The sequence below is a fragment of the Callorhinchus milii genome, unplaced genomic scaffold, assembly GCF_018977255.1.
Source record: "Callorhinchus milii isolate IMCB2004 unplaced genomic scaffold, IMCB_Cmil_1.0 Scaffold4, whole genome shotgun sequence".
Taxonomy (NCBI): domain Eukaryota; kingdom Metazoa; phylum Chordata; class Chondrichthyes; order Chimaeriformes; family Callorhinchidae; genus Callorhinchus; species Callorhinchus milii.
In genome coordinates this window covers 32,730,066-32,750,869 of record NW_024704745.1, presented here as the reverse complement: position 1 = coordinate 32,750,869, position 20,804 = coordinate 32,730,066, and the positions used below count along the sequence as shown (strand labels likewise).

The 20,804-nt window shown below is 37.9% G+C and overlaps 1 protein-coding gene across 1 annotated transcript in view; it reads left to right on the top strand.

Moving 5' to 3' along the window:
* Positions 1-20,687, top strand: part of dis3 (DIS3 exosome endoribonuclease and 3'-5' exoribonuclease) — a 28,519-nt gene extending 7,832 nt beyond the window's left edge. Inside the window, exons 5-21 of the mRNA XM_007890736.2 lie at positions 96-263; positions 4,189-4,344; positions 4,812-4,919; positions 5,013-5,150; positions 5,894-6,040; positions 6,605-6,721; positions 7,171-7,272; positions 7,554-7,618; positions 9,057-9,141; positions 10,696-10,823; positions 12,354-12,440; positions 13,874-14,030; positions 16,588-16,802; positions 17,185-17,353; positions 18,132-18,290; positions 18,701-18,823; positions 20,458-20,687. Of these exons, the coding sequence (XP_007888927.1) occupies positions 96-263; positions 4,189-4,344; positions 4,812-4,919; positions 5,013-5,150; positions 5,894-6,040; positions 6,605-6,721; positions 7,171-7,272; positions 7,554-7,618; positions 9,057-9,141; positions 10,696-10,823; positions 12,354-12,440; positions 13,874-14,030; positions 16,588-16,802; positions 17,185-17,353; positions 18,132-18,290; positions 18,701-18,823; positions 20,458-20,547 (2,214 nt within the window). The 3' untranslated portion in view covers positions 20,548-20,687. The remainder of the gene's footprint in view (positions 1-95; positions 264-4,188; positions 4,345-4,811; positions 4,920-5,012; positions 5,151-5,893; positions 6,041-6,604; positions 6,722-7,170; positions 7,273-7,553; positions 7,619-9,056; positions 9,142-10,695; positions 10,824-12,353; positions 12,441-13,873; positions 14,031-16,587; positions 16,803-17,184; positions 17,354-18,131; positions 18,291-18,700; positions 18,824-20,457) is intronic.
* The last annotated feature ends 117 nt before the right edge of the window (positions 20,688-20,804 follow it).

Genomic DNA, 20,804 nt, shown 5'->3' with positions numbered 1-20,804 from the left:
ACAGAATATATCGCTGTAGGAGTCAAGTTCTACGCTTGCAAGGATTACAATTCTGTGCATGTTTTCAACAAACATAAAATTTTGTTTAATTGTAGAATGAAATACAGAGTACTAAGCTGATCTTTCCAGAGCATCTGCCTCTATCCAGAATACAACAAGGCTTAAAGTCTGGTAAGTACATCCAAGGGAGCTTCAGAGCCAACAGAGACAACTATCTGGAGGCTACTGTCTGGCTGCATGGAGAAGAAGACGAGAACAATGAGGCAAGTTTATTTCTTCAGTTTTAATCAATTTATCTACAGGCCTTACTGTCATTTTTGTGTAATTTACTGTTGAGGAAACTCGATGACATGCTATTCTTTCCACACATCCGCACTGATATTTTCTCAGATCTAACCCAGTAGATGGGATGATCTACCTGCACTGTCTGTAATGATCCTGTATCAGTGTATGAGTTTGGTCATTTTCAACCCAGTTCTTAATTGCTATTTTCATAGGCCAGCATGCATTGGCATTTAAGAACATAAGAATTAGGAGCAGGAGTAGGCCATTCGGCCCTTCGTGCCTGCCCCGCCATTCAATAAGATCATGGCTGATCTTCTCACCTAACTCTGATTACCTGTCCTATCCCCATATCCCCTAATCCCTCTATTTTTCAAGAACCTATCAGTCTCAGCTTTGAAAATGTTCAAAATGTTTGAGCATCTACAGCCTTCTGGGGTAGTGAATTCCATAAATTCACTACCCTATGAGTGAAGAAATGTTTCCTCAACTCTGTTCTAAGAGGCTGACCCTTAATTTTAAGACTGTGACCCGTGGTTATAGATTCTCCTACCAGGGGAAACAGTCCCTCTGTGTCTACTTTATCCAGCCCTTTAAGAATCTTATAAGTTTCAATAAGATCCCCCTAATTCTTCTGTACTCTAGAGAATACAGCCCTAGTTTATTCAGCCTATCCTCATAGGTCAGTCCCCTCATCCCAGGAACTAACCGAGTGAATCTACGCTGCACCCCCTCTAGGGCAAGTATGTCCTTTTTTAAATAAGGAGACCAAAACTGCACACAATACTCTAGGTGCGGTCTCACCAAAGCCCTATACAGTTGCAGCAAGACTTCCCTACTCTTATATTCTAAACCTTTCGAAATGAACGCTAACATGCCGTTCGCCTTCTTAGTTGCTTGCTGCACCTGCAAACTAACTTTTTGGGACTGGTGTACAAGGACACCCAAATCCCTTTGAATACTAACACTATCTAACTTCTCCCCTTCCAGAAAATAATCTGTTCTTTTATTCTTGCTACCTAGGTGAATAATTTCACACTTGCTAACATTGAATTCCATCTGCCACCTACTTGCCCACTCCCCTAGCCTATCTATATCTTGTTGCAATCTTTTTGCATCATCCTGAGAGCTCACTCTGCTACCTAGTTTAGTATCATCCGCGAATTTAGACACATTACATTCAATGTCCTCGTCCAGATCATTGATGTAAATGGTAAATAGCTGAGGCCCAAGCACTGATCCTTGTGGCACTCCACTAGTTACATCCTGCCAATTCGAGAATGATCCGTTTATCACTACTCTCTGCTTTCTACCCGATAGCCACTCTTCTATCCATGTTAATATTTTCCCATTAATCCCGTGGGCCTTGATCTTGAGTAACAGCCTTTTGTGTGGCACCTTGTCAAATGCCTTCCTAAAATCCAAATATACCACATCTACTGGTTCCCCCTTATCCAACCTGCTGGATACATCCTCAAAAAATTCTAAAAGGTTAGTCAAGCATGACTTCCCTTTTGTAAAGCCATGTTGACTCTGCCTAATCTTTTTATGGTCTTCCAGGTATCCCATAACTACGTCTTTTATTAAGGACTCAAGAATTTTCCCTACAACTGACGTCAAACTAACTGGTCTATAGTTTTCCCTATTTTCTCTCCCACCTTCTTAAATAGTGGAGGTACGTTTGCAATCTTCTAATCAATGGGAACTTTTCCAGTATCCACAGACTTTTGGAAGATTATAGACATGCCACTGTCTCAGTAGCCACCTCCTTTAAAACTCTCAGATGCAGGCCATCCGGTCCAGGGGATTTATCGGTTTTAAGACCCGACAATTTACCTAGAACCATCTCTTTACTAATGTTAATCTCCCTAAGTTGCTCGCTAACATTGTCTTCTTGGTCCTCTATTTTTGGTATGTTTCCAGTGTCTTCTACGGTGAAGACTGTAGAAAAATACTTGTTTAATGACTCTGCCATGTCTTTGTCCCCTATTATAATTCCTCCGGTCTCTGCCTGTAATGGACCCACATTCACCCTCGCTAGCCTTTTCCTCTTTATATATTTGTAAAAACTCTTGGAGTCTGTTTTTATGTTCTTTGCTAGTTTGCCCTCGTAATCTATTTTCTCCCTCTTGATCAATTTTTTGGTCCTCCTCTGTTGTTCCCTAAAGTTCTCCCAATCCTCGGGTTTACTACTCATCTTCGCTGTTTTATAGGCTTTTTCTTTTGATTTGATACTTTCCCTAACTGCTCTAGTTAGCCATGGCTGCACCACCTTTCCCATGGCATTCTTATTCCTCAAAGGAATATGTGCTCGTTGGGAATTTTGCACTATCTCCTTGAATGTCTGCCATTGCTGGTCTACCGTCAAATCTTTAAGTTTAGTCTCCCAGTTTATTCTGGCTAAATCCTCTCTCATACCAGCAAAGTTGGCTCGATTTAAATTGAAGACTTTTGCTTCAGACTTAACTACTTCCCTCTCTAACTTAACGCTAAATTCCATCATATTATGATCGCTTTGCCCTAGAGGAGCCTTAAGTTCCAGTTTGCTGATCAGCCCTGTTTCATTACACAAAACAAGGTCTAATATGGCTTGTTCCCTGGTCGGCTCCTCAGCATATTGATCTAGAAAATTATCTCTAATACATTCTATAAACTCCTCTTCTATGTTACCTTTCCCAATTTGGTTGTCCCAGTCTATGTGCAGGTTAAAATCACCCACAATTAGTGTCTTTCCTTTGCTACATGCTCCACTAATCTCTTGATTTATACCTTGAGCGATACTTTGACCACTGTTTGGGGGTCTATAAACTACTCCCACTATAGTTTTCTGCCCCTTGAAGTTACGTATCTCTACCCATACTGACTCTACATCTTGCTTTTCAGATTTAAAATCTTTCCTCTCTACTGTTTTTATCCCATCCTTTATTAGCAGGGCCACTCCCCCTCCTCGTTTACCACATCGCCTATCTTTCCTATATACCACGTAGCCGGGAATATTCAGTTCCCATCCCTGATCACCCTGTAACCATGTCTCGGTGATGGCTACTAGATCATACCGGTTTATCTCTATTTGTGCAACTAATTCATCTATCTTGTTACGAATGCTTCGTGCATTCAGATATAACACCCTTAATTCGGACTTCCGGCTATTAACCCTATTCACCAGCACTCTTATCACTGTACTTCCTTTCCCTGCTTGACACACTTTGCTCTTCTCCCTTGTTAATCTGCTCTCTTGCTTTTGTTGATCTCAAGTTTAACTGTGGTGGACTATACTTTACTATGTTTTTACCTCCCCTCACCCCCTTAGTAGTTTAAAGCCCTGTATCAGATACAAAGATTATTACTGGTAGGATTATTATTTTTCAACTGAAGATAGAGTAAAGATATCCAATGTGGTAATAGTTGATCACACTGGCCCCGGAAGGAATGCTCTTCTTAGATTAGGTTAAACCACATTGTTTGGGCTCTAATCTTAATTTAGAATAGTAAAAGTGTTGTTTGATGAACACAAACATGTAGATTTAATGAGAAATTAAGTACTATATTTGTTGAAAAAGTGATTAATACAACAAAAGTAGGAATAATTATCAGCTTCTTGGGAAAGCCTGGTATAGAACATGTCAACAGTACACCTGCACTATAAATAGACCACGCTAAATCGTGTTGAATTCTAATAGGGTTGACTTGTATGTTGTAAAGGTAAATTGAAGTCTTTTGTTGAAATTGTATGTTTATCAGAACAGGTCTAACTTCAGGAGTGTAGGTTTCTTCCAAAATGTGTTCTTCATTAGCTTTGTAACATGAGAAGAAGATTCATACATATCAGAACCATGACAGGGTCATTCAAAGCTCATTAAAAAAAATCAGATGACTACAGATTATCATATATAAATGATTTTACAGGTCCTCATACAGGGACTGAAGAATCTGAACCGAGCTGTACATGAAGATCTAGTAGCAGTTGAATTACTGCCCAAAGAGAGTTGGGTGGCACCATCAGCTGTCATCCTTCAGGATGAAGGGCAAGTTGACGATGAAGGAGAGGAAGAGAAAGAAAGTGTAAGAAATTCAATGGTTGTGTATATGCTGCAATACTTTCATAACTCAGGCTGAAATGTGCAGTTTAGAGATTTTTAAACAATTCAGCTTATTAAACTTTCTGTTTTAATATTTCAAAGATATTTCAAAGCAAATCTGCATACAATATGCATGAAGTCTTGAAAGTTAAATCAGTAAGTGGAGCCCTTTATTTTGCTAGGTGTTGCCATGAACCACAAAGCAGTAGTTGTGGTTTCTGTTTTGAGTGGCACTAACTTCTCTTCATTCATCATCTCAGATTAAAACCCATAAAACCTGTTCCTAGGTTGTCTCTAGCTCATTCTACATTTGTGGTTTCCTTTAAGTGAATATTTGGATATTGGGATCAAGAGGATTTATGCACATTAAGAATTTTCAGTAAATTATAATTTTATGAAATAGTCCAAATGATCTCTTAAGTTTTTAAAATGATTTTAAATTATTTTAAGGTTGTTACAAACAAGAAGTTTTCAAAGGCAACTGGTAAAGTAGTTGGCGTGATCAAAAGGAACTGGAGATCGTACTGTGGTATGTTATCAAAGTCGCAGATTAAAGAGGTAAGAATATTGTTAAAAAGGATAACTTTTTATTTGATTTTGTGATCAAAAAACATGTACCTGAATTATTTTCTATTTTGTTTTTATTTCAAGTCAACAAAACACTTGTTCACACCAGCAGACCGCAGGATACCTAGGATTCGAATAGAGACCAGACAATCTTCTACCCTGGAGAACCAGAGAATCATTGTGGTAATTGATGGATGGCCCAGAAACTCTCGGTATCCTAATGTAAGTCCAAAACGAGAGGCATCAGTTTAAATTTACTCGTTTGATTTGTTGCATTGAGAATAAAAAAATGGTTTGGTCAGTCAGGTGTGATACATGCAGAAAATCATCACCATGCTTAAGAGTATCCAAACCAGACTGAAGGTTCTACAAAGCCAATTCAACTCCAAGGAGACCCTGGTTGACTCTACTCCAAGTAGGATAGTCACCAGTCATATCTGACAAACGCAGATTTGACCAGTCAATAGGTGGATAGAATAAAGGATGACTTGGCCGTGCCATAATTGTACGGCAATAATCTAATTATGTTCAGACAATATTATAAACCTAAATGATACTCAAGTGATTTATAACCCCCCCTCCCCACATCCCATTCTTTTTAATAAAATATACTGTGAACTTCATGGGTATTTTTGTTCAGATCTGGCCTTGTTTTGTTTTCTGCTCGTAGACACTCATTACAGACAACCCAGTGTGCTTCCTTATTTGTGTAAATACCTTTTTGTAGAAGAATCAATAGCTGTGAAGCAATCATTGCAAAATAATTTTCAGTTGATGACTGAGGAATAAGACTACTGCAGTATATAGTAATCCTTTCTAAATCTTAAACCATTATTTTTGCATATCATGCCTGAATACCATTTCTCTTCAAATCTAAATGTTTTAAAATTTAATGTCTAAATTCCTGTATATTCTACAATACTCTCTTCCTTAATCCAAAAATAGTATTCTTTGAATTAATGCAGGGTCACTTTGTCAAAAGTCTGGGAAATGCTGGTGATAAAGAAACTGAGACCGAAGTTCTCCTTCTTGAACACGATGTTCCCCATCAACCTTTCTCACAGGCTGTACTTAGTTTTCTGCCCAAGGTGCCATGGATTATCACAAAGGAGGTAGAGTGAAATCTCAGTCAATGTGTATGGTATAGAGAGAATGTTAACGATCTGGAGAATGTCACAATGGCTGCTTCAAGCTCTGTGACTGAGTGATGGAGAGTAAATATATAGTTGGTTGAGCTTCCTCATCTCACCAAGTAGATTTTCTGATGTGTATGTTTTCGGGGAGCGGGCAGGGGATAAGGGAGATTACACTTTACTGTGGCGTTGATAGCTGAACTGATCAATCTAGTTTTCAGATGGTTCTAGAAAACAACAGTTTTATATTATTCTTGCATAAAAGAGCAAGGATTCATTAAGTTATTAATTTAACTTAAGGTTCATTAAGTTGGAATCAGTTTAACCTTCATTGTATTGAAATTAAAAGGGGGTTATTCTCCGTTATATCTAAGGAAATATGTTCTTTACTTCAAAATGTGGTGTCGGTTATTTTGCTTAGAGAAATGGATGTGCAGTGTACTTTTGTATTTATAATGCCTTGAGTAAGTTAGATAAACCATTGGCTTTCATATTGCGCAATAGCTAAATTGCCCATTTCTTGAACATGATGAATTATTGCAGGATTTGAAAGCAAGGAAGGACTTGAGGCATCTCGACATCTGCAGTGTGGACCCTCCTGGATGTACTGATATTGACGATGCTCTACATTGTAAGGAGTTAGAAAATGGAAATCTGGAGGTAAATTGTGATATAAAGTATACAGTTAAACCGTGTTACAGACTTGAATCTGAATCACTCTGGGTCTCTAGCTTGTTAAATTTAGCTTATTTTGCGCACATTTTGGAATAGTTCATTTCAATTAATTTATATCTTTAAAAAAAGCACTACTGCAAGTCATGATGTTCTTTATTGAATTGCGTCTAGTTTGAATTCGCACTTCCATCAAGATAAAAATGACAATGAATTATACCAAAAAATACTATTACAAACTTAATATGTTCATGGAATGCTGAGGTATTTTATATATACATCAATAAGACTGAATGACTAGTAAAACTTTTTTTTATCAGAATGCACGTTTTCTGAGAGATTTCTTAGTTTTGGTTCTGTGATTTATATGAACCAGAAACCAAGAATGCAGATCTGTTGCTAAACAATAATTCTACTATCTGACTTTTCAAAACCAGGTTGGGGTACACATAGCGGATGTGAGCCATTTTATCCGGCCAGGAAATGCCCTGGACCAGGAAGCAACAAATCGAGGGACCACTGTATATCTTTGTGAGAAGGTAAGGGCTGTAGAAAATAGGTTTAAAAATAATTTAGAAAGGTATTTAGAATTTTTTAGAATTTGGATTTAATATTTTTTGTCAAAACCAAATTATCTTAAACTGACAATTTTTGAACATTGTAAAGTCTTGTTCAGAATAGTTATGAAAGATAAAATATCTTTACTTGGTGTGTAAAATCATAAATGATCAGTACACAGGTTACTTTGAGAATATCCAGTACAATCCTACAGAAAAGTGCTGCATCAATAATAATTACATTTCTTTTTCTTTTGTAATAGAGAATTGACATGGTTCCAGAATTGCTGAGTTCAAATCTTTGCTCCTTAAAATCCAATGTAGAAAGGTAATTTTTCTAAATGTATGTGTTAAAATTCAACTACAACAAATTGCAAATATATAGCTCCTTTAATGTTGGGAAGGTGGCCCAGGGTGCTGGACAGTCGAGGGTTTTGCACCCAAGAGTTGGATTTGGTAGGGGTTGAGGGCGAAAGGAGGTGGGAAGATGACCGAAAGCACCATCAAAACCTTAAAGGAGGTGACAGAAGAGATAAGGTGAAGGGACTACGGGATGGAGTTCCAGAGAGTGGGGGCAGAAACATTGAAAGTCCAACTGCCATTAGTGGGGTTGTAGGGGACGTGAAGCAGGCTAGTGCTTGGCAAGCGGAGGGAGCGGATAGAATTGGTAGAGTTTTTAGAAAGGTACACAGGTAGGGTGGAGCAAGACACTGAAATGATTTGAAAGCGAGAATGAGTCGAACAAGACACCAAGATTCTGGACTGGCTCAATGAGGTGGAGAGTGCATCCATCAAAATGATGCTGTCAGCGCTTGAAGTGAGAATGCACCAATGTGAGCCGAGCAAGAGAGCCTCTGTCTTGTCGACATTTAACTGGAGAAGGTTAGCTCTCATGTCCAACAGGCAATCACTCAAGACAGCAGTGATTCTGGAATCAAAGGTGGAGGCAGTCTGCCTCTAATAAGCCCCTGCACAACCTCATGGCACAGCCAAGATCAGGGATTCACCAAACGGGCAAGTCCAGGATCTTCCTTCTACCCCCACACCCCTTACCCTCCACTCTTGATTCCAACCCCCAGCTCGGGAACAAATCCCTAACTGTCCAGCGCCCTGGGACGTCCTCCCGACGTGTTGGCTATCATCAGCTACATATGGAAGTTAGTCTCAAGCCTGATACTGCCAAATGGGAGGATGTAGATATTAAAGGGGAGAGGACCAAGGATAGAGTTCTGAGGAATGTTGCATGTGATGGCGCAGGAGCGGGAGGAAAAGCTGTTGGCAAATATAATGACAGAAATCTGAATTGTGTTAGCTGAGTTACGAACAGTCGACAAAGGAAGCTCCAATTTATTTTTTTATAAATAAGTTTGTTTCTAATTTGAAGATTTCTACAGAACTACTTAAATACCTTATTTATGGAGTCTCCCAATGTTAAGTCATGTGAAACTGAGCCATGCAATCCAGAATGTCCAAGCTTTCATCTTCAGTCTGTGCTGAACTTGGTGATCTTAGCTGAGGCAACAAATGGCCTCGGTGACGATGCTGTGGACCCAGTATACCTGGTTTTATTGATGGGAAAACTCACTTGGGAGAATGTCTGGTGAAGCAAGATTATAGTCAACAACAACAATTTAAATTTATATACAGCATCTTTCATGTAGGGAGGATGTCTCAAAAATGTGTTTCAAAATGTTTTTTATTTTTTTAGAAAGGAGGGAGAAACTTATTATAAATGCTTAATTTGGTGTTTTGTATTTTTTCTGTAGGTTTGCATTTTCTTGCATTTGGGAAATGTCACGGAATGCTGAAATCATAAGCACGGTGTTTACAAAAAGTGTAATTAATTCTAAGGTAAATCAATGTGCTTATCTGCAGTGTCTGTACCCCATTCCCAATCTGGAGGTTTTATGTTTGTATGTTAGAGGTGAGAGTGAGAGGGTGAGTTTTCTCCATATATACATAGATGGAAAGTAATGAGTGAGAATATTGCTTTACAGCTGGAAGCTTTATCTGAATCTATTGAAATTGATTTAGAAAATATAATGGAAGAAAGACCATGTAGCAATTAACTATCACTTGCCCTTTCACCCAAGAATATACTTCTTATTTGTACCTTTAAAACTTGACCTACTTATCGTATTAACTGGCTACATAAAACAAACACTGAGGCATATGTTGCATTTTCAGAAAGGCTTTCATTGGCTTCTAAACCTGGAGTGTGAGATGCCTCACTGATAATCTATACTGGATGGACATGCAGTTTTATGTTTATGAGTTTGATTTTTAATGCATTGAAAGACTTGTTTTATGAGGGATAACATCTTGAAATTCACTAAAGTACGGCAAACCATTTCAATCTATCCAAGGCATCCAGCAATCTTCACTTTGAATGATATTCCTCCAAATTACCTATTTAAATAAATCCTGATTGGCATATTGAGATCTAGTCAAAGGAGGCAAAATCTTTTGTTGGCCTTTATGAAAAACCCTTTTCGATTGAATAGAAAAATAGCAAAAAAAAAGAAATTTATGTTTGAATAATTTAAGGAAGTTTTGAACATTTGGGCATTCAAAACATCTCAGGATTCCTTAATATTTTTCTGTATTGCAACGTACATCATCTTTTTATGTTATATTGCATTTAATTCTTCGTTATGTTTATTGAACAGAAACTGACAAATAGATATAGCATGATAATGCTCAGGAGGGACTTGGGAGAGAGACCCTATCAGCCCCACCCTCACTGGCCCCCCGTCCGCCAGATATTAGAGTTCAAAATCTTCGTCCTCACCTTCGAAGCCCGCCACGGCCTTGCTCCTTACTACCTCTGTCACCTGTCAAAGCCATATTAACCCGTCCACTCCCTCCATTCAGCATGCTCCGGTCTGCTCCCCGTCCCCTGCCCAGCCCACCCCACCATCGGCTCTCAGGCCTTCAGCCTCTGCCGCCACCCTTTGGAACTCCATCCCACAGTCCCTTCGCCTTGCTCCCTGCCTTGCCTCCCTTCAAGACACATTTCAAGATCCTCGTTTTCGACTGCACCATCGGCCACCCTCCTACACCTACCCTCCTAGCCCTCCACCCCTCCTGATCCCACCCCCTTGCTCGGGTCCAAATCACCGTCCAGTGCCTTGGGATGTTCTCCTGACGTTAAAAGGCTATACAAATGTAATTTGTTATTGTTGCTTTATATATTTTATTCTATCATTTATTGTTTCAGTAACAAAGGTAGTATCAATGTATACTTGGCTGATTCTAGTAACTTAAATAACAGCATTGCTTTTAACTGTTTCATTGGCATTTATTTGCTCTTATGTATACCTAGTGCCATTTCAATACCATGGGAGAAAGTTGTGTACAGATATATTTTAAACTACTGTATGTTTTATATTTGTTATGTAATAGGCATCGCTCACGTACGCTGAAGCACAGATGAGAATTGACGATGAAAGTATGAATGATAACATTACGATGGGCCTTCGTCGTCTGAATACACTTGCAAAGGAACTTAAAAAGAAGAGGGTTAAAATGGGGTGAGAATCTTGTTGTTAAAAGTTTTTCCTTAAAATGGGGCATTTAAGCTAGTTTGTTTCTGTTCATATGACAATAAGTGGCGTTTTATATGTGACAAGGCCACCCTTTTCACGGGTGGCATAGACTATTTGATTTGGCTTGCACCAAAATAATCCTTCTGTTCATTGAAAATTATTGGTACAGTTCCTTAACAAGGCAATTCCAAGATATAATTCCGTGTAAAATGCATGATATAAGTGCAATGTTTTGTAGTAAAGTTTATCCCCTGGATTATTGCACCTTGGGATCCCAACGTCTTGAATTCTGCTAGCCCATGCCGGAGTTCTGAAGACATAGGGAAGTGGAGTGGAACATCTTAGGGAGGCAAAACATGCCCTGAAACTGGAAAACTTCTATTTTTCTGGGTTTCTCAGTTACCAGATCTTCAACGCAACAGTGAAGTTTTATACGTAAAGCAGACCATATGGCATGATACAATAATCTTTGCATTTGATAGAGCACTGTATCACATCATTGAGATGTCTCAAAGCGCTTCACAGAATACACTGTAAAATGTTTGTGTTTCGTGGGAGAACACGGCAACCAATTACGCACAACTCCATGTCCCCGACCGGCCCGCCCTACCATCGGCCGTCGGGCCTTCAGCTTCAATGCCCCCACCCTTTGGAACTCCATCCATTACCTCGCTCCCTCCCTTGCCCCATCAAGGCACGTCTCAAGACCCTCCTCTTCAACCGCGCCTTCGGCCACCCTCCTACGCTTCCTGCCCTCCACCTCCCCGATCCCAACTCCCCCATTCGGGTCCACATCCCTGACTGTCCAGCGCCTTGGGATGTCCTCCCAACGTGAAAGGTGCTATACAAATGTAATTTTGTATTGTAACAACATTTAGATAGCGCCCTTCACATGGGCAGTGTCTCGGAGCACTGAAATTATACTGTCCAGATGATTAAACTTGTTTGATCACTCAGATAGTTCAAAAGATTGTCACATCCTTGTTTTTGATTGAAGGGGATACAAGTTTTAAGGATCTGATTTTAGCACAACTTGAGCAATATTTTCCTTTGGTTGATGAGACTGATTCAGTTAAATTCAAATTCCCTCATATCTTTGGCACGACTCAGGTGTTTAGCTTTCTTGTAATCAATATGAAATATTTCCAGCTATTCTGTTTGTTTTCAGATCAATTTTAAAATTCAACCTACGCATACATGATCTGCTATTTAATGACAGAGACACTGAGTAAATTAATTTAAATTCATTTTAAACTTTCAGTTTGTTTCATGGTACAATTGTATTTCACACATATGCTTTTTAATTTTGTGGGATTTATTTTACAACAAACTATACTTGTGTGGATTTCAAATTTGTTTTAAATCTTTGATATAAATTGTATAAAATTGATCAGTCGAACTCATTTTATTGACATATTTTAGTAGCAAAGATACTGAGATGCATTAGGTATCTATCTCACTTCCTAAAATCTGTTGTACGAAAATGGTTTAATTGAAATTTGTCTTTGTTTTCAGTGCTCTAACACTCTCCTCCCCTGAAGTTCGCTTTCACATAGACAGCGAGACCCATGATCCCATTGACCTGCAGACCAAAGAGCTAAGGTACATGTTATTTATAATTTGCGTACCTATAAATATGAATATATTCAATGTTTAGATCTTGTATTCCATACACTGTTGTGAGCTGAGTCGTATCTGCCCCTAAAAGTGCAGAAAAAACAGTTAATCATAGATTCTCTGCATATTAGGAGATTGAATGTGATAAACGTTTTATCTGGTTAGTTTGAGGATAACATCAGCTGATTTGCACCATCATGATTGAATAATACAGTATTTTCAATAGCTTTAGTATCTTTTTCAAAGTAAGATGGCGTTGTGAAATTTGTNAAAAAAAATTAGCTCCATTTACATTGGATATTGTATCTTTTTTCAAGCAAAGTGGAGCAGGAACAATTCAAGAATGCCTACCCTGAAAAATATCCTACCTATTATTTATATAATCCAGGATTGTTCAATTTTAGCCATGGGAATAAATGTTGATCCTATTTTGAAAACTACATTTTTCATTTTAAATATTGGCACATGTTTTTCAGCACTTAGTGTTGAAACTCTAAATATTACAGGTATCTTTATTATTGATAATAATAATAGTCCTTGCATTTGATATAGGGTCTTATCATGTCATTAAGATGTCTCAAAGAGCTTCCCAGAATACATTGTAAAGTGGATTGACTGTGTATTTTGTGGGGTGAAAAGGGGCAATTGCGTATAGCCATATAATATTAATTATTAATTACAATATTAATAATTTTATTGTACAGCAGTATTATATAATTAAATGCTTTGGGACATCATTCTGACATGAAAGGCACTATATAAATGTAAATTTATATTGTATGTCAATAATTTTGAAAACTCTTAAGTGAGTTTTATATCATAAAATAATTTTGAATGAAGTAGCAGAGTTTTTCTATTCGTATTCTCACTCGTACCAAATTCTGCTCCCCGATCACCCCAGTCATTGCCAGACTGCACAGGCTGCCTATCCAAGAGAGGATCGATTTCAACATCCTCACCCTTGAATTCAAGTCCCTGCACTCCTCTACAACCCCCTACCTCTCTGACCTCTCTCCTCAAAATAGTACCCGTTACCTTCGTTCCTCCAGGTCTGGCCTCCTCCTTGTCCCCCGAGTCCTCCACTCCACCCTCGGCGGCTGTGCCTTCAGCCACTATGCCCCAAAGCTCTGGAACTGCCTTCTTCACTCTCTTCGTCTCGCTCCCTCCCTTCCCATTTTCAGGTCTCTGCTGAAGACCTTTCTTTTCGACCGCGCCTTTGGTCACCTTCCCCTCCCCCGGGCTCGGTCCCAGGATCCATTACTGTAAAGCGCTCTGAGACGCCGTCCGCTGTGGACGGCTCTATATAAATCCAAGTTGTTTTGTTTTGATATTTGCAACATTTTGGATAATTGGCTGAAATAAAGGTTAGAGCTGTAAAATTATTTTAATTTTTATATATGTATAATATGTAAATATAGGGAAACCAATTCAATGGTTGAAGAGTTCATGTTGCTGGCCAACATTTCAGTTGCACAGAAAATTTATGATGAGTTTTCAGATTGTGCATTACTGAGAAAGCATCCAGAACCTCCTCCATCAAACTATGGCATCCTGGTAAAGGCAGCAGCAAGCCAGGTGAGTAAATAATACAATATATAATAATAATGCTTGCATTTAATATAGCACCTTATCATGTCTTCGAGGCGTCTCAAAGCACTTCACAGAATATACTGTAAAGTGAATTGACTGTATATTTTCTGGACGAAACACAAGAGCCAATTGCGCACAGCAGTGTCCCACAAACAGTCGTGGATTGAGTGACCAAATTATTATTATTAAATAGAGGATAGCCAACATGAAAATACTGAGTACATTGTACAGCCAAAGTGAACATTCTCAAGTGGGCTTTACACACATACATCTTTGTGTAAGTGATCATTGTATTCAATCTTGGTGAGTTTTCTATCTTGTTTAAAACAAATTGTAGCTATGTTGTGCAATCATTGTTAGATTTCTCTTACAATCCTTTCAACAAGTTAATGTACTATCTACCAACTCAGCGTAAAGTTTGTCCACCATTGTCCACCATTAGCAAGCAGGCTTCAGCCATTCTGCCCCACTTTCTGGAACTCCATCCCAACGTCTCTTTGACTCGCTCCTTTCCTCACCTCATTCAAGGTCATTCTCGAGACCTACCTCTTTGTACTTTTGGTCATCTTTGCCCTTCCCACCCACCTTAGCTCCCACCCTCACCTCGCTTACCCAGTATTGTTCAGGGCTTGAGAAATCCTCCCAACGTGAAATATAAATGTAAATTTGTTTTGTATTTAAAAGTAATAATAATAATAATAATCCTTGCATTTGATATAGCGCTTTTCACGTCGGGAGGACGTCCCAAAGCGCTTCACAGAACACACTGTAAAGTGAATTGACTGCATATATGTGGGCGAATGCGGCAGCCAATTGTGCACAGCAATGTCCCACAAACAGTCATAGATTGAAAATGACCCAATTTATTATTGTTTTTGGTTTTGGAGGGATTATTATTAGGCTCTGTGTGGAGTAAGGAAACTTGCCCAAGGTTTCGCCCTGACCTGCCTGGAATTGAACTCGGGTCTCTCGCTTGCAAAGCGAGTGCTCTAACCACTGAGCTACAGGACTCCACATAGAGCAAAATTATAGCAACACTGACTCTTAGCACCATTATATTTGCATACTTAATGAATGATATATAAATTTATCTCATAGGATTTTATAGGAAATACAGATATGATGTGTGTGATGTGCAATTCATTGTACAATATTTCACAGATCAATCAATAGCATACATCGAGATGTTATTGAGGCAGATGCAGTTGTTAAATGTGATGTGCACAAACCTGGAAAATGTATTGTACAAAGTGATTACAATCAAGATGCTTTATGAAATCCTACAAAAATGTGTGTGTATCTTAGGAATTCATTATTTGAGGCATTCCTGGATATACTGCCTTATCACATCATCTGAGATGTCTCACAGTGTTTCACAGAATATACTGCAAAGTGAATTGACTATATTGTGTGGGCGAAATGCAGCAGCCAATTGTACACAGCAAATATAATAATAATAATAATAATCCTTGCATTTGATATAGCACTTTTCACATCTTCTAGAGTCTCAAGGCGCTTCGCAGAATATGCTGTAAAGTGAATTGACTGTATATAATAATAATAATAATCCTTGCATTTGATATAGCCCTTTTCACGTTGGGAGGACGTCCTAAAGTGCTTCACAGAACACACCGTAAAGTGAATTGACTGTATATTTGTGGGCGAACGCGGCAGCCAATTGCGCACAGCAATGCCCCACAAACAGTCGTAGATTGAAAACGACCAATTTATTATTATTTTTGGTTTTGGAGGGATTATTATTAGGCTCTGTGTGGAGTAAGGAAACTTGCCCAAGGTTTCGCCCTCTGCCTGGAATTGAACTCAGGTCTCTCACTTGCAAAGCGAGTGCTCTAACCACTGAGCTACAGATCTCCACATATATTATATTTGTGTGTGAAATGCGGGAACCAATTGCAAACAGCAGTGTCCCACATCGTGGATTGAAAATGACCAATTTATTTTTGTTTTTTGGAGGAATTATTATCAAGCGTGTGGAGTAAGGAAACTTGCCAAAGGTTTCAGCCTGCCTGGAATTAAACCCAGGTGTCGCACTTGCAAGGCAAGTGCTCTAACCACTGAGCCACAGGACTCCAAGTAGAGGTAGAGAGTTAGAGTGATAAGTAGAGTTAGAGAGTGTTTATGCTCCATACAAGCCCGAACTACCACCCTCGCTCGCATACACAGCAAGTTTTCTGTTAAATACTGTACATTGAAGCGATTTACTTCACCCATGAATGCGACAGACACTTTTCACTTTTACTAAATAATATAATAATAATCCCTGCATTTGATATAGCGCCTTATCACATCTTCGAGATATGATGTATGTGATACATATATATATAAAATATATATAATATATAAGTGTGATGTGCAATTCATTGTACAATATTTCACAGATCAATCAATAGGAGTGTACATCAAGATGTTACAAAATATATATATATATTCTAAAACCCATTAACTGAAAGAGAACTACATTTGCATGTGTAAAGACCAACTAAATACTATATAGTTGATTATGTCCTGGCTGTCCTTTCAGGGTTTGGAGATTCACACAGATTCAGCAAAGGCTCTAGCAGACTCTTTGGATAAAGCTGAAGTGCCTGGCTCTCCATATTTAAACACATTGCTACGAATCCTAGCAACTCGTTGTATGATGCAGGCTGTCTATTTTTGCTCTGGAATGGATACAGACTTTCATCACTTTGGTTTGGCTTCTCATATCTACACTCACTTCACATCGCCAATCAGAAGGTATGAATGTTGTGCCAAAAGCCCTCAATCATCAACAAGAAAGGCCAAGTAGCGCTAGATGTGTGTAAAAAAATAAATAAATTATATAGTGAATAGGATATGTGTGCCATTTGCTTGGGAAGATACATATTTGGGAAGTAAAGGAATTAAGGGGTTTGGAGAGAAAAGGTTTTAAGTGTGTTGGAGAAAAGACAAGAGAAATGGTACTGAAATGAATTAATAAACTGGCAGAACAAATTGCTCTGAATGATTTAAACTCCCACCAATCCCAATAATATTTTGTGAAGTGGTTTAATTAAGTATTTTGAAAAGACTTGGTCAATACTGTTCTGGATGCTGCTTGTTTGCTTAATCACAGTTTATCTTTCTACCTTCTTTGCAGATATTCTGATATAATTGTACACCGACTCTTGGCTGTATCGATCAATGCTGACTGCACCTACCCAGATCTTATGGACAAGCACAAACTACAGGCTTTATGTAATAACCTCAATTATCGTCATAAAATGGCCCAATATTCCCAACGGGCCTCAGTGGCTTTCCATACTCAGGTAAAACAACATACGATTGCAAGATATCCAAAGTACTACCGTCTGCTATTAGAGCTCACCGTGAATGAAAATCACTTTCCTTCCAAATTCTGTGTTTACTCAAATAATTACAACATTTGCCATGCAGAACTCTAAACTATCCATTTGGGGGATTAGATTTCCTTACTGCCAGATTAAATGGAGGACTCAGGTTCAGTATGAAAACTGATAATTTTCTGGTTAAATGTGTCTTGTAAATATTCTGTTCATTTAGTGCATTCATTGGGCAGCAAAACAATGTGAGATGTGTTTCATGCCATTTACAAAAATAGCTATACAGAATCAGGATATGACTGACTGGATGAATGTGTATTACTGTACACATGACAATACAGACTAGATTGATCAATGGATTACTGATTATTCTGCACAAGGTTAATTGGTTTTGCTGCTGCCAATATAGCAAGGTGGGAAGATATTTTTGCTTTTACATCAGGGATTGTTTGATAAAATTGCTGTATTTTATGTTGTAAAACATTCTCTAAAATAATCCTGATTTGTTGATGAAAATGAAATTCATTCTTTTTAACTGTTACTCTGTCATAATCAAACATAAGTGATTATTGGTATAGTGTTGAAGGTTGATAACGTCCTTATCCCTGTGAATCACTCTGAGACATTACTCTACATGTGGGATATGTTATAAAAATGAAAGTTGCTGTTTCTGAAGGATCTCATGCTGATTATTTTATTCACTGTTCACTATAAGAATCTAAAATCTTTGTGTCCAATGTTACAGTTGTTCTTTAAAAATCAAGGAATTGTTGATGAAGCTGGTTACATTTTATTTGTGAAAAAGAATGCCATTGTGGTACTAATTCCCAAGTTTGGCTTGGAGGGCACAGTTTTCTTTGAAGAAAAAAATAAACCAACCCCAGATCTGCATTACAATGAAGAGGTACATGGTTTTATTTATGGTCCTCTAATAGTTACTAGATTTTATTTAACATCGAAAACACAAGTTCATTTATGTTGCTTAGTGTTTCTGATTTCTAAAAGAATTGAGTCCAGTTGTAGGCTTTTGCTTCCAATTGTCTAGAATTGTAAGACATTACCAGAGTGCAGATTTGCATGGATACCTATATAATTGGAGACAAAAGCTGTAATTTGGACCCAAAATAAACTAATTCAAAATAAGTTAGTTTATTTAATCTTCCCTAGGATGGTTTAAATAAACTGAAGTGATCCCTTATATATCCAGCAGCAGTTTGAACTTCTGTTTTAGTAAGCGAGTTGAGGTGCTTGTTTGAAATGTGCACGTATTGAAAGGGACAGTCTCCATGTTTTATTTTTACTCTGCTTTTTCAGATCCCATCCTTAACTGTGGAAGGAACAACATTTAAAATGTTTGATAAAGTAATTGTGACGATCACATTAGATTCATCAAATATTCAACACCAGAGGATTAGAATGGCACTGGTGGAACCAAAGGTGAGAGTTCAGTTTTTTAAGTGAAATGTTATTTAATAATGATTAATAGTATTGAGTGTTGTAAGATGTCGTCCTGTGAATCATTCTGAGACATTACTGTATAATGCAATACTGTACAATCTGCCAGTTATAAGTATCAGTTGCAAACAGGGTTTATTTTTGCAGTGTTATTTATAATATTTCAAATAAGCTTTTTAATTAGGAAAGCTACTGTCTATTCCAGTATGTTCAATTTGCCTGTATTTTTCTGGCTGGACCTCTCCCTTGATCTTTGTTCTGATTAACATTCTGTCACTTTGATACTCTAGTTCACCCTCTCATGGCTAATCAGAATATTGCTCTACTTAAAGTGAAAGAAGATCCTTCTAAAATTGACATTAAGCACAAATTGCATCTTGATGGTGGGAAACATGAGTATAGCTTTGCTGGCCTTAAATAAACTTGATTTTTTTCAACTTGTCTTCTTGCAAACTGGAAGGGAGGTTGTCAAACTAATGAATTTGCTGGAGACAAAACTCCAGTTTACTGCACTATGCCAGCATCGATGGCAAGCTTGGTCCTCTTATTGAATGGCTCCACTCTAGATGCAGACTTCCAGCAATGTGAATGATGTTTTTCAAAAATTGAGCCCCTGTTTGTCCCCACACAATAATTGCAAGTAATTTGATGTTTCAATTATATTGAACCCCTCTAAATTGAGATATGTTTTGCCATGAATGCAACCGTCTTATTGGAATTGAGATTTAGTTCATTGTTTTTGGATTTAATTTTCCATTCAAATCTCCCATGTTTTCTTCTTATAACTAGTTAGTTTCCCATTTTTATTGTGCTCTGATAACGTTATGGTTTTGTGTTGGTATCCTGGTTGGACCTAGATTTTAGCCAGGTATTTGTATTGAATTTTGCAATCCTTTTGTAGTAGGATTTGCAATATTCTACCAATTCTGCTTTGACAGACTTAACAATATCATCTGGGTAGTGCAGAATCTCACTTCATGGCTGCTATCAGCCTGACTCAGTTGGTAGCAATCTAGCCTTTGAGTCAGTCCTTTGAGCTGTCGTCTTTCAGATGAGATGTTAAACTGAAGAGCAGTCTGTCTGTTGAGATAGTTTAACAAAAAGACAAGGGATTTTATCCTTGTCCTGGCCAGCTATCTCCCCAAAACATTCACTTCACTGGTTTGTGAAACATTTCTGTGCACAAATTGGCTGCTATACTTGACTTTAAAGACAGTCACTACACCCAACAACAATTTTGTGAAGCTCTTCAAAAGTTTGCTGTGCTAAGTCACTATATCAAATTCAAGGATTATTATTTATCTCTGAGTTTAAACTTATGTCTGTCCTAAGGTAGAAGAGGAGGTAAGACCTATTATATCATGTCAATGAACTGAAAGCTCTGAACTTTAGCCATACTGTAAATTCAAGTTGTTACGATATCACAACCCATTATAATGCAGCGTCTCATTTTATGGATCTCAAAACCATGATATAACTCGTCTAACTAATTAGATCCACATCCATTTAACCTGCCCCTTTTCTCTTCCCCCACTCTACAAATCTCTAACAAAAGATTACTACAAATTACTACAAATCTCTAACAAAAAATAATGAAATTTTATTTCATGTCACAGATTCCTGGAGTCAGTGTTCCAAGAAGTACGTCACAGAAAAGTGCAGCTAATAAGGAACCTGAGGTGAAGAAGTTAAGGACAACAAAGTGACCACACAGTGTGTGTTGTGTGACTGCATATATTTCATTCACATGTACATTGCAAAATGTACTCTGCTGATCTGCACAGAAAATCCTTTGTATACTCGTTTTTATTACAGATCTGGGCTTTGAATAAAAGTTTGTACTATACATGTCATTTTGAATTTTTTTAAACTTGCTATACCCATAATCAATTAAGTAAAATAAAGCATAAGAACTGTTCAAGTCATTCTAGAAATAGTATAGAGTAAATGTAACCACCACATA